General features: G+C 49.4%; 2 protein-coding genes across 4 annotated transcripts in view; one reads left to right on the top strand and one right to left on the bottom strand.

Moving 5' to 3' along the window:
• Nucleotides 1-1,942: 1,942 nt before the first annotated feature.
• LOC146257534 (V-set and immunoglobulin domain-containing protein 10-like 2) lies at nt 1,943-3,625 on the top strand. The gene is made up of 2 exons (XM_084675077.1): nt 1,943-2,091; nt 2,877-3,625. The coding sequence occupies exons 1-2, from the start codon at nt 2,025-2,027 to the stop codon at nt 3,236-3,238; spliced, it is 429 nt and encodes a 142-aa protein (XP_084531203.1). The 5' UTR covers nt 1,943-2,024; the 3' UTR covers nt 3,239-3,625.
• A 2,597-nt stretch (nt 3,626-6,222) lies between these two features.
• cdon (cell adhesion associated, oncogene regulated) overlaps nt 6,223-13,070 on the bottom strand; it is a 28,970-nt gene continuing 22,122 nt past the window's right edge. For 2 of the 3 annotated variants that reach the window (XM_084675046.1, XM_084675048.1), the window contains exons 12-20: nt 12,555-12,758; nt 12,199-12,380; nt 11,459-11,564; nt 9,576-9,698; nt 9,078-9,266; nt 8,462-8,757; nt 8,260-8,339; nt 7,176-7,456; nt 6,223-7,018 (exon numbers count right to left, since the gene is read on the bottom strand). In XM_084675046.1, coding sequence (XP_084531172.1) covers nt 6,858-7,018; nt 7,176-7,456; nt 8,260-8,339; nt 8,462-8,757; nt 9,078-9,266; nt 9,576-9,698; nt 11,459-11,564; nt 12,199-12,380; nt 12,555-12,758 — 1,622 coding nt within the window. In that variant the 3' untranslated portion in view covers nt 6,223-6,857. The remainder of the gene's footprint in view (nt 7,019-7,175; nt 7,457-8,259; nt 8,340-8,461; nt 8,758-9,077; nt 9,267-9,575; nt 9,699-11,458; nt 11,565-12,198; nt 12,381-12,554; nt 12,759-13,070) is intronic. The other variant, XM_084675047.1, reaches the window with a different exon arrangement.

The following is a 13,070-nucleotide window of genomic DNA, read 5'->3' as shown; positions in this document are numbered from 1 at the left end:
GGGAGGCTGTTCTGTGTCTGATGCATCAGAGCCACACACCACCCTGCTATCTGGGTATGATTATGCTCTCATCTGTTGCCAAGAACATGGCTCAGTCTGGGATGGGTCGTGTCTCCTCGCTGGGGCACTGCACCTGAAAGCTTTCACAGGGCTAAGAGGGTTGAGATTAGACTCACAAAAACACCTTCTCGTACCCCCTATCCCCATCTCTTTTCTTCTCATCCCAAACTGTTTTGTTTTTCAACGACTCACATTTTCCAGTCTCCTGCTCCTCCCCTTTCTGCCTCCCAGTTTGGTGCAGGCAACAGCAGCAGATGTGGTTGGGTCCTAGTGAGCTTCAAGGGTTGTACCATGTGAAGCAGCTCTAATAAGGGGGGGATGTGTTTCACCCAGAAGGAATTTGGTCAGTCTGTCTGCTGTGGCTCCAACAGGCCTACCAATCCCATTAATTACAAATCAGGTTTCCTTTTTCTTTCACTCGTGAGCGTAACTAGTACTGCCAGTGAGGGACCAATTGGCAGTTATGTAGTGAAAAAGTTGTGAAAAAGTTTACTTCACAGATTTACAGGCCATCTTTGAGTTTGATTCCTATAATTTAATGTCATTCACGTTAGTTAATGGGTGAAGTTTGGATCCAATTTGAATAAGAATAGGTCTGATAGAAATGTATGTTTCACAGGTGAGTACCTCATGTATCATAGTTGAAAGGGAAAGGTCAAGCATCTGAAAAATGGTAAACAAGTCTGTGGTGGCAAACATTTGGGGGAAAATGTCAGATTGAGCTATGTGTTTACAACTTCCTTTCAAGATTTCTCCAACACATCTCTGAACTTTCATCACCCATTCCTATCCTGCCCTCAGAAACCATGTTGTTTTATATTGGATTTTTATTACATCTGTCTGTCCTCCAGCAGTCTTCTAAATATAGCCCCCCCCCCCCAAAAAAAGATATAATAATTAAAAAAAACAGAGCGCTAACTAAGTCCCTGCTAATTAGAAACCTCTTCTGTATTGCCGCCAGTGACTACAGGTTTATGGGCATTTGCAAGGTTGCACTCCACAAAGCAACATGCAGGCTGAGGAACCAGCCAGCAAGCCAGCTGGACTGAAAGGGAGGCCAGACAAGACTACAGATGCAGTCATTATGAAGCTAGCACTGTTGATTGGGGCTGGTAGAACAGACAAAAGAAATGTGTTGTTTTTTTTCTGGGGAATGCTGGCCACTGGAGACGTTTTGCACCCCACTTCTTCTATTTACCCAGCGTTTATTGTGCTACCTGAATTCAATGTGTTGTAGAGCAATGTGAATACATCTTCAATTGAAACCTGGAAAACTGTGTGTCCAATGTATGAATATGGTAACATGCACATGTGAAACTCTCATGCATATTTTAAGATGCATGGGCACTCAGCCACTCAAATTTATGCCTGCATGCAAATAATGACACGTCAGAAACTCTGACTTGGTAGGCCTTTTTAAAGAATATGTCAAAGCTCTCGCTCCTTCCACATCCTGAGCCAGTCACAGATGGGTATACCAGATCTTAAACAGCTGTCTGACTGACTTAACTCAAGGAAGACTTCAGTTGTATTTACGTGTGCGTGGGCGAGTGGATGTGTTCAGTGATCTCACAGCAATACAGGTATTCATTCCATGGTCAGACTGATGGAATGTCTAAGAGCCTATCCCTTTCAGTATAGTCAATAATAGATGATGCAGTGGCATCAGCCCGACATCCTACCCTCGCCTCTCTCAGGTCTAACCATTAGCCCGGTCTTGAGTGAGGAGCTGGAAAAGGCGTGCGGAATGGAGAGACTAGACTGTGAAGGCATTGATGAATAATTCAAACTGAATCAGATGTAGTTCCAAAGAATCCCCTGTCAGTTCCCCTGGCTCTCTCCGTCATTTCGACTGTGAATGCCAGTGTGGACTGGAGAGGAGACAACGCTTTACCACTGCAATATGCTTTAAACAACTGCCGTCTCCAGATATCCACTCGCGTCTGTCAGAGGTTTGCAGGACCATGGGGACCCTGACGAGGATTCCCTGCATCTGTCTGCTCCTTTGCTTACTGGCTCTTCCCATGCAAGGTAAGGTAAGACTTTGAAATCTTACAGAGAGGGGGATCTGTCTGACATGCAAACAGGACAAAGTAGATGTGGCTGTTTTCAAATCCCCAAATCTGCCTCTCCTGCACTATATTTATATATATATATATATATATATATATATATATATATATATATATATATATATATATATAAATATTAGTTGGAGAGCGATTGGTGATAAATCAGTCTATTGAAACAGGTCGTGGGGAGACAAAGGAGTGTATGTATTCAATTAGACTCAACTCCAAAGTGTTGGCTCAGTCAGTATTCTTTTGGATAGGCCCGGGGAACCGTTCCACGAGAGATCGACATCAAAACATCTGAGCTTGGGGAGTGTGATGTGTCAGCTCCATTCCATCTGAGAGCAGTACTCTGGCAAGGCTCTGAGGCACCATCTTAGTAGATGTAACTCATCTTTACTGTCCCACTGTGTATTAAAGAAAGCAGGTTAGAGATAAACATATCCAAAGTGGAGACTTTCATTTCAAATCAGAAACTTGGACGGATGGTATCATCATCAGTTTGGCCTCCGGGTAACACTTTACTTGGAGAGTCATTATGATTATTTTTATATAAACTTTTAACAAATGGTAAATAACTGTCAACTGATGCAATATCTAACCCTTAGCAGTTGTTATAAATCAGCTGTGTTGTAATTGACATTCTGTTAATAATCTGGCCTATTGATGGTCCAATGTGGTCTGCAGATGGTCTACAGGGGCTTTTCAAAATAGATTGTAACTAGCCTGTGTTTGGGTTGTCAGGTCTGGAGATCATGGATCCTGAGGAGGTGGAATACATCCGCCTGCGGGTCAGAGGTGTGCTGGGTGGCTCCGTTACCCTGGAGTGCGGCTCCACCCTGCCCACCATCTTCATCTGGGGCTTCACCCAACCTGGCACCCAGAGCAACCAGGCCCTGGCCTACAACTACGGGCAGGGGCCCAAACTGCAGCCCCTCACGTCCAGCCTGGGTCTGGTGAGCGTGATGCCCAACACCTCCTCCCTGCTGATCGAGCAGCTGTCCTGGGGAGCCGAGGGTACCTACACCTGCCAGGCCCTGTATGACGCGGACGAAGGTGCCAAGATCACCTTCTACTTCACCCATGTTGACGTAGAGGAAGAATAAGAGCCAATGGCAAGGGTGACGTGGTAGCTTTTGGTCTTTTTGATCCTGCTCAAGGTGGTTTATATTCGTGTTTCGACGTCCTTGTGTTAGTGTTTCAAAGTTGGGTTCACCTGTGTTCTGTCTCTGCATTAGTGAGAGAAAAGAAATCTCAATCAAGATGAATGGTTCTATATAGCACTGATTTGTGATTAAATTATGTATTTGCAGTAACTGTATCATACTGTAGATGTAACATATGGAGCCTTGAGGTCATATTTTATAGACCTTTATAGTGACTTTGCTAACCTGTGTAAACATTACTCAATTATGTTGGGGATGTTGATACCAAAAACTATGTGGACAGTTTGATAAAAATCAAATTTCTTTTGAAATATATGCCAGCAATCTGTTTCCATGTATCCTCTAATGATTAAAACAAAAATAGAATTCTTTCCACAATAGCGCTTCTAGCTGTGCTAGTTATTTTTGCTTATTCATGGCCATCATTATCGTTCTACTATAATGAGAGACTGTGCCCCGCTGGTCCATACCTAGAGCAGTTTAAAACATCCCAACATTGTAAAGAGCACATTGCTGGCGGCCACATTTCTTCAACACATTCCACAATGTAACTTCTCAGTCCGGATCCTCTGAATGACTGACAGTTGGGACAGGAAGTAGAACCCAAGAAACCAATATTGTCAACCAAACACGTGTGCAAAACAAATGCATCATAACTCGTTTTTTGAAGGAGTTAATAGAAATACACGTAACAACACCGGATTTATAGTAAGGCTTGTGAAACGACTCTAAATCTGAGGTAAGCCGGGCTTGCATGCTGTCTCATAACCCTCTGAAGGTCAGCTGAGGTTAGCAGCCCCAGCCTGCTTGTCATCAACAGGTTTATTATAGACCCGGAGCAGAGTGATGTCACACTGAAAGGTATTGTCATGGCAAGCCGTGGGACCAGAGGTTTCATACTTTGGAAAATAAGACTCCTGAGAGCGTTATTGCTACGGATTTGAAGTATTCAGTTGTGCAAGACAAATATACACGGAAGATTGGGTTAAAAACTTGAACATACAAGACTGTGCACTTGGTTCGATCAATTCTGTTTCAGGACACATCTTTTTTGTAAGCAGACAGGAATTCCTTGTTTAGCTCATAGATGATTTGTTTAATGGATGGTTGGTTATGACCTCATCACAAGCTTGATCCTGCAAGAAAGATGGTGGGAGTTCATCTGACCACAGTTGAACTCGTGGTTTGGGACACCTCAAAGATACAATGGCTCGGAGGTTCAACCAAGTTGGTTAAGAAGGAACAATGCATGAGAATTGTATCCCTCTGCTGAGAGTGTGGAGGGAGGACAGAGACGGAGGAACCGTGGGGAGGGACTTGGCGTGAACAGGTCCGCTCTGCAGAAGGGGGCAGGCATTCCAGGGGCAGACAATGGCCGGGCTTGTTCCTGTGGGCCCTAATGAAGGGGTGGAGCGGCGTGGGCAGAGGGTCCGGGGCGGGGCCTGGGGGGACGGTGTCGAAGGACGGACGTGGGAGATGGAGCGGACGCTGGTTTGGAGACAAACCCTCCTCCTATCTCCATCTCAGGAGCTCAGCCCACATCTGTCACCATCTTTCCCCGAGGACGCCATTTAGTTCCTCTGTCATTTCAAGCTTCATTTCCCATCTATTGTCCTCCTCCCTCTATTCCTCTAGTGATAGCGCACCAAGCCAGGATGAACCCTCGAAAATTCACAAATAAATCCTCGGGCAATTTTTTAAATCACATTCAGTAGCCAGCAATCTCTGTACGGGTTTGTTCCAGAGCTGTCTAAGATCAGTGGTTTGACAGCATCAAGTAGTTTCCAGACCCAGAACTTTTAGTCACTCTATACTTGGATGCAGTCCATCTGACAGCCTCATTCTCAGTGTGACTAATTCTCCAGACAGCCATGGGGCTAATCTCCCGGAGGAACACAGAGACAGACCGACAGACAGACACTGCCTGGGAGACAGAGACAGAGCTTAAGACAACTCTGTTCTCTGCTGTTGGCAGTCTTAGCAGTGGAGCAGCTCATCTTCTGACCAAAATAACATACGGAAGCACACGTGCCACGGCTGACTGCCAGGGAATCGAGCCGGAGCTGCCAGGAATATCCAGACGACCATCAGGGTAGGAGGACTGCCGGGCGTGCCAGAGCCTGAGGACTGGCAGCCTGGACTGGCCCCATCCCTGGCAGACAGGCACCAGGCATCAAGCTGTTGCGCTCCGCCGCAGTTGTCTCTACTGAAGCACACCCAACCCTGTCATCTACTCATGGCTCTCACATCAGTCTGCTAGCAACTGCACCGCCTCTTCAAACCCAGAGATCCTGGGGTCCTTGCTAAAGGATCGGAGGCTGTGCAGTCATGGCACAGAAGCTGCTGACGGTGGCTGTGCGTCCCGCCTACTGTCTCAGTGAGGCTCCAACATTTCACAAGGCCAACTGTGTGGACATCAGCACAAGAGATCACCGACGGATCAGCAGGGCCTTAAGAAATCATGGATATATTCCCACAAGATAGAGTATCGGATGCATAACTTACAAGCTATGTCAGACAGGATTAGAGAAGACCATAATGGCTAGGCAAACAGAAGATAAAGCTCTGTTTGGGCCTTGAGTGATAAACGGTGCTTTAACATAACTGCATCCAGTTCTCCAACAGATTGGGGATGGGGGGGTGGGGTCATTAGTGCAGTCAAAGGAACAGTGAGTTTTGTGTAAATCCCAGGACCTATGGAGCACTCAGCGGAGCAGAGAAGCCTCGGAACAGTGCAGGGTGTGTGTGTGTGTCCTCCCCACCCTCTCCTTCAGGGGTCAGCGCAGGGGAACAGAGCGGCGAAGAACCGCATCAAAGAGCTGACAAAAACCGAAATATCTCTGGGCCGGGACTGTGGCTAGTGAACTCTACTATGACATTCATTCATCTGCAGCTGAAAACAAAGAAAGGGAGGAGGACAGAGAGACATTGAAAGTAGGATCTTTACTCTTCCATATCTTCTCTTTATATTATTACAAAACTTTACACATAGAGTTGCTAATCTCCACACTGTGTGGAACACAAAACAACACATAAAACAACAAAAAAATAAAAGGCATTTCTCATCCAGAAGGCATAAATAATATAAAAGACAAACTTTTTTCTTAAAACAGATACATTCATATGAAATAATATTTTTCTACTACAAAAAAATAAATAAGTAATCTAAAGAGTTTTTAAAATCTTTTTTAAGGGTCCTCCCTTCGTTGGGTTAAAGTTTCGGTTTTGAGTCTTGATCTCTCTCTGTCTCACTTCCCTCCATCTGCTTCTCCGCTCTCCGTGTGGCGTTCTGTCTCTCCGTCTCTCTCTGCCTCTCCATGCTGGGTGTCCCAGTGTAGTCCACAGCCAGTTTAGTGTCCTTGTCACCATGTCACACAGTGTCTCTGACCATGCCAGCTCAAAATCTTCTTTTCCCAAAGAACGCATTTTCCCCTCCTTTGATCTCTTTGTCTGTCTCCCTTGTTTCTCGACCGCTCCTTGGGAGCGTGTGTGTGTGTGTGCAAGAGAGCGTCTTTGTGTGTGTGTGTGTGTGTGTCTGCTCGAACTATAATGTGTGTTTTCAGACCTCCTGTGGGCTGGGCTGGATGAGATCTCCGGCCAGACTGCTGTTGGAGATCCAGCCTCTCTTCTCCTTACAGTCCAAGTCAGGCAGGCTCAGGCCCAGGCTTTCCCAGCAGACCACAGGCCCATCCGAGTCCACACTCTGAGGATCCTCCTCCACTGCACACAGACAGGGGGCAGACACCAAGTCAGTTCACACACCACAGACAAAATGGCCGCCCGCAATTTCCACCATCACCTGCTGTTGCAGTGTACCCTTAAGAGCGAGCGATATGTTCTATGTCGCTTTGCTTCCAGTCCCTCCTGGGGATCTCACCTGTGTTCTCTCTGGAGCAGGTCTCGTGCACCCCGACCTGACAACAGGAGAGCTGGGACAGGGAGGGAGACGAGTCCCTGTCCTCCAGCGGATGTTCCCCTGCCTCCGGGTCCGGGTCCGCGTCCCCAGGGAGCAGCTGCTGGCTGTCAGGGCGCTGGCAATGCGACGAGGCCTGGCCCAGGGGCACCATCTCCAGGCCGTCCTGCTGGCACGGCGCCACGCGGTGCATTAGGGGCAGAGTGCCGCCGGAGAACGTGCCGTTGGTCTTGGTGTAACATCTGCTGGAACCGAGACAGGCATGGAGACAATAAGAGACTTGTCCTCTCACACACAGCGCGCGCGCGTCGCCAAGGGCCGCTCGGTTCGCCGATGGTCAGTCGCACACCACAGGTCATCCTACCCAGAGGCCCCCCTTTCCATAACGTGGGGAGCTTTCAGGCAGGCATGAGAACGTTTGTGCAAACTCCTTCCAACGTACACCACAGATGGCAGGTCTATGAGGAGCCACTTATATACAATAGGCCTCGTCTGACACAGCTGGCTTGTTTCTGCTTCATCGAGGAGAAGAGGGGGGTGGGTGGGGGGGAGTGGGGGGGATAACCGACATGTTGAGGTGCAGATTCTATCCCTCTCTCTCTCACACTCAATCAGAGAAACCAAGTCTCCTACCGCCCCCCCCCCCCCCACCCCACCTCTATCGGAACCTCCTCATTTCATGGTGCCGCCTCTCCCCCTTCTTCCCGGCCCACTCAGAGGTAAATAAACAGAGGGCTCATTAGGTTCACTGGCTGGGTGCACGCAGAGTAAACTGTGATGTTGGAGACATTTAAGTACATAAACAGGCCTGTCGGGAGGGGAAATGGGGATGTGAGGGGAGATGAGAGGATGGGGGGGGGGTGTTGGGTTATCATCCCAAAGCTGAGTGGAGCGTAGGGTCAAGGACTGTGAGGTCTAATAGGGGTGTAATAAGGCAGGGAAGGACTGGCGGACGCCAGGGGGCTTCTCGACACATGGTCTGTGAAGTGTGGCTTCCCAGAAAAGGAACTCTAAGTCTAAACCCAGGAAGCTCCGTCTGTCTTCTCACCTGTTGTTGTTGCAGAAGTTCTGGCAGCTCATGCAGTCAGGCGAGTCTGTCTGGGCCAGTGCTGTGTACATCCCTCCACCCTTGACGCAAAACAACCCCCAACACCACTTTAAAGTCGACAGAGGAAAAAGCGTGTACTGCACGTGTGTCAGTGTGTGCACACGTGAGGCCTGAAATGGACAGCTGGGCTACCTCCACTCACGTTATGATGGTGGTGAGGGTGCGAGTGCTCGTACTCCATCGTGTTCCGGGGCAGCGTGCCATCGTGGCTGTGTGGGTGGCCCGGCGGGTACATGGCGACCGAGCCGTTCAAAAGTGCCAGGCCGTTGGGCAGCTTGTGGTGGAGGTGATGACAGCCCTGGGGCAGCATGGGCCCATTGTGCCCGTAGCCCCCGTGGACGCCCCCGTTGATGCGACTGGTGCCCGGCAGAGCGGTGTACTCCAGAACGTGGCCGTTCATCTCTGCCGGCTGGTACAGGTAGCCCGGGGGGTCGTATTCTACGGCGAGAGAAAGAGAGGTCGCGATGAAGAGCGAGAGAGGGGGGGTCGTGCCAAGAAAAGAGAGTGTGAAAGAGAGGTGGGCAAGAGAGGGGGAGGGGGAATATAGCGAGAACGGGAGAGGTGAAAGAGGAGGCGAGCAAGTGCGGAGGGGAATACAGCAGCGGTGGAGGGATGGGTCAAAGGGAGAGCCAAAAAGAGAGAGTGCAGGAAAAGAGACGGTTAGAAACCAGCCAGTGAGACGTCCTTGCCAAAAGGCACGGGTGTGCTCTCCATATGGTGAGCGGAGGAGGCCCCCGAGCTTGTCTGTACAAACGTACTGTGCATGCTGTTCTGCTGGCGATTCCTCCACAGGCACATGGCGATGAACACTAAAAGGATGAGCACCATCACCCCCAGAACGCAGCCTACAATCAGGTAGAGCAGGCCACCCGGAGCGCTAGGGGGGTCCAGGGGGTAGGGGGGCATGGTGATGGGGGCCTGGCTGGGGACCCCTGGGGGCTGGCGTGCTGTAACGGAGAAGGGGGAGGGGAGGATGTAAAAAGCACCCTTTTATCAAATAGCACGAACATACAATAACAGAGTTGGGAACAAAACAATGCCAGCCATTGTTTGGTGTCTTATGTCACAAAAAAAAAAAGAAATACATACTGTAGCTATCTGTAATTATGGCTATCATACCCGTCATTAAAGTTATAGCCTTTATGGCAACAAGCCTGGACTTCAGCTAAAGTAAAGGTTTGTTGTCCTATGCTGTGAGTCATTTCCTTTGCAGTCCATTGTGTGTGTGTGTGTGTGTACATGTGTGTGTGCTGTACCTTTGGTCTCACAGATCATGACATTGCTGTATTCGCTCTCTCCCCCATCGTTAAAACACTGCATCTTGATGTCGTAGGAGGTTTCTGACTGGAGATGGCCAATTAGATGCCACTGTTGGTTACCTGGAGAGAGAGAGAGAGAGAGAGAGAGAGAGAGAGAGAGAGAGAGAGAGAGAGAGAGAGAGAGAGAGAGAGAGATAGAGAGAGAGAGAGAGAGAGAGAGAGAGAGAGAGAGAGAGAGAGAGAGAGAGAGGTGAAGACGGAAGGAGAGAAAAAGAAAAGAAGGGAGAGAGGGGCAAAGGTCAAAAAATGGGCTTCCTTTCAAAGCTCATGATGATTCAGACTAGCAATAACCCCGAGCTCCCTCTCTCCATGAATCAATGTTTCTCTCTCAAACACACACTCTCTTTATTTCACGCTCAAGCTCTAGGGTGTGTTTTTCTTTCATGCTGTCTTCCACTCTTATTTCCTTATTCCTTATACCCCTCTCTCTCTCTCTCTCTCTCTCTCTCTCTCTCTCTCTCTCTCTCTCTCTCTCTCTCTCTCTCTCTCTCTCTCTCTCTCTCTCTCTCTCTCTCTCTGTCTCTCTCTCTGTCTCTCTCTCTCTCTCTCTCTCTCTCTCTGTCTCTCTCTCTGTCTCTCTCTCGCTCGCTTCCCCCCTCCTTTCTCAGGCCGTCCCACCAGGGCCCAGACAGTTGCTTTACTCCAGACAAGCTCCATATATGGCAGCTTTATGTTTGTTCTGGCCGTCCTCCAGTATTCCTACTACACACACGCACACACACACACGCACGCACGCACACACACACCCACCCACCCACCCACACACACACACACACACACACCCACAAACACACCCACACACACACACACACACAGTGCATAAAAACACTATGGAGCCATGTGGACACAGAGCACCGCTGAGCTCCCACACACACCATGTGCACTGCATTCATATTGTACACGGGTCTACATGGAAAAACGAACAGAACCTTTAAATGAAACTAGGCCTAAATAATCTGTGGGCTATAACATCAACAACAACAACATGTTGTCATTTCTTATCGTTCCTTTGGTATAACAACAATGGATATCTAAACAGCTGAATGCTACTGAACCCGGGAGACAGTTTGCCTCTTTGGCCTATTCAATATGGCTGATCTATATCAACATGAAAAGCATGACCTCTTCGTACACAAATAAACACCAACCCACGCTTGGCGTCGTGTTCAAACACAGAATTGCTAAACACACATCTGAACACAGATAAGAGGGCAGCTTGAAAGCAGCCTATGAGAGGGCTTATCTGGAGGAACCTGCCAACAGACCAGGCAGGCAGGCATGTTACACTGACAGGCCACAGGCATGGGAGAGAGAGAGAGAGAGAGAGAGAGAGAGAGAGAGAGAGAGAGAGAGAGAGAGAGAGAGAGAGAGAGAGAGAGAGAGAGAGAGAGAGTATGTGTGTGTGTGTGAGAGAGAGAGAGGCTTCCTGACAGGCAGGCGCCCTGGGAGAGACAAAGGTTAAGAGGTTGGAGGAGGTGGGCGGAGAAAAGGGAAAGGGGGCGGAGACTCCTCTGTACAACATTCCTCGTAGCAAACCTGAGCCCCCTCCCCCTCCCCCTCCTCCCCTCCCCACACGGCTAGGCTCACCTTTCAGTTCAGGGCCATTAGCAAGCAGCCATTTATTAAAAACACATCACAGGGCTGCCTCATTGCCCAGGCACAGCCCTTGCCACACATCAAACAGCCAGATGACCCTGGCTCCTCCCCTATACAAAGAGGGCTCCTCCCCTCCCTCTAGCAATTCCACCCAGACACTAAGCTGGGGCTGCTGGCAAACACAAACACACAGACACACAAACACACACACTCCTAAAACTCACCATCAACCACATCCCGCTTGTAGTCACTGTCGTTGTCACTGTCTGTGGGCCGATAGTAGATATAGAAGCCTTGGATGGGTGTGTTGTTGTTACTGGAGGGAGTGTACTGGGTAAAAGACAACAACAGACTGGTATTGAGAAGCTGGCTCCCATTCCTGGTCAACACAACAACATTGAGCAGAGATCCCTAAGACATACACAGAGAACACGTACAGTACAGTGAGGGGAGCTGGATCCATCTGTGGTAGGAACATGTCTCAGAGTGCCTTCGTAACAACGTATAAATAGCTTTCCGGTGGGCTCAGCCCAGACCTACAGTATGCGGACAGGGCCTCCTAATCTCTTGCTGGAACAGTGCTCTAATCAGGCTGGCTACAGGCCCATTACAGGCCTGATTAAGTCTCCTCCAGCAGAGATGCAGGCAGCTCCCCTCTACATCAAACCCAGCAGCAGCCCATCTGGAAGAGGGCTATCACATTATTCCTCCAGCTGGATGACTCGTGCACGTGCATGCGGATAACGTGCGCACATATGCACGTTCGTATATGAGTGCGTGTCCGCATGGTGATGCGTGTGTATGTTTGTGCGTGCACATGTTAATATGCGGGGGTTGGGGGGGTGGGGGGGGGGTGTGCGTGTGTGCGTGCGTGCAAGTTTGTGTGTGTGTGTGCGAGTGTGTGCGTGTGTGTGCGAGTGTGTGCGTGTGTGTGTGTGCGAGTGTGTGCGGCGGGGCCACTCACAGTCCAGCGCAGCATGATCTGTGTGTCGCTGACGGCGTCTGTGGAGGAGATGTGAGGTCCGGCCACGGGCCTGTCAGAGAAGGGGGGGCTGCCGGGAGACACCTGGTAGGGCTTGGAGGGGATGCTGTGAGGACTGGCCCCAAACATGTTCATAGCCTTGACACGGAACCGGAAGGTGGAGCCTATAGATGGACACACGGACAATACTCTGACCATCAGACGGTGTTGGCAGTGGCCCAGTAGCTTGCCGGGAGATGTATCAAGCATGTATCCGTTTTCGTGGGTAAAAGACGAAGCGAACTGAAGAATTGGAGGCGTGAGGCCGTATTTGATGTGGTATCATTGTTTGGCCTCACCAGGCTCAAGGCTGCGGACCTCAACAGACAGCTTGAGAGGGGAGATGTTGTCGGCAGCCACGACCCAGTCTGCACTGCGGCCTCTCCGGTACTCCACGCAGAACGCCGTGATAGGAGAGCCCCCATTGGCCCTTGGGATCCACGTGACGTATACAGAACTCTCTGTCGCCATGGAGATAGTGGGGCGGTCTGGAGCCTCAGGTACTACATCCCCCAAAAAGGAAAAGAATCATTCAAAACCTGAGGAACACGCTAAATTAAGTTAAAGTGAAAGCTACTTTATTTCTCCTTTAAGAAAAATATACACATCTGTGTGAACTGGAAACAAAAATCATCACATCCATCACATGTGTTCTCAGGCAGAGGGAAGGAAAACACACAGTCATACACATTATAGTGCAGAGGCATGCCATCCAGGAATCCATACTTACTGACTGGGCTCTACGCCACAGAGTTATAGAGGGCATGAGAGAGAGTGTGAGAGACAAGGGGTTAGTGAAAAGGCTAATGTGAGTT

This window comes from Hypomesus nipponensis, chromosome 15 (genome assembly GCF_054491055.1).
Source record: "Hypomesus nipponensis isolate SF chromosome 15, ASM5449105v1, whole genome shotgun sequence".
NCBI classification, from domain to species: domain Eukaryota; kingdom Metazoa; phylum Chordata; class Actinopteri; order Osmeriformes; family Osmeridae; genus Hypomesus; species Hypomesus nipponensis.
Note: the sequence above shows the minus strand (reverse complement) of the source record. Positions and strands in the feature narration are given on the sequence as shown.

Excerpts from the sequence above, each read along its gene's own strand:
- LOC146257534 (XM_084675077.1), top strand. The coding sequence starts at position 2,025 with ATGGGGACCCTGACGAGGATTCCCTGCATCTGTCTGCTCCTTTGCTTA. Across the intron at positions 2,092-2,876 it reads ACTGGCTCTTCCCATGCAAG|GTCTGGAGATCATGGATCCT; the intron begins GTAAGGTAAGAC and ends TTGGGTTGTCAG.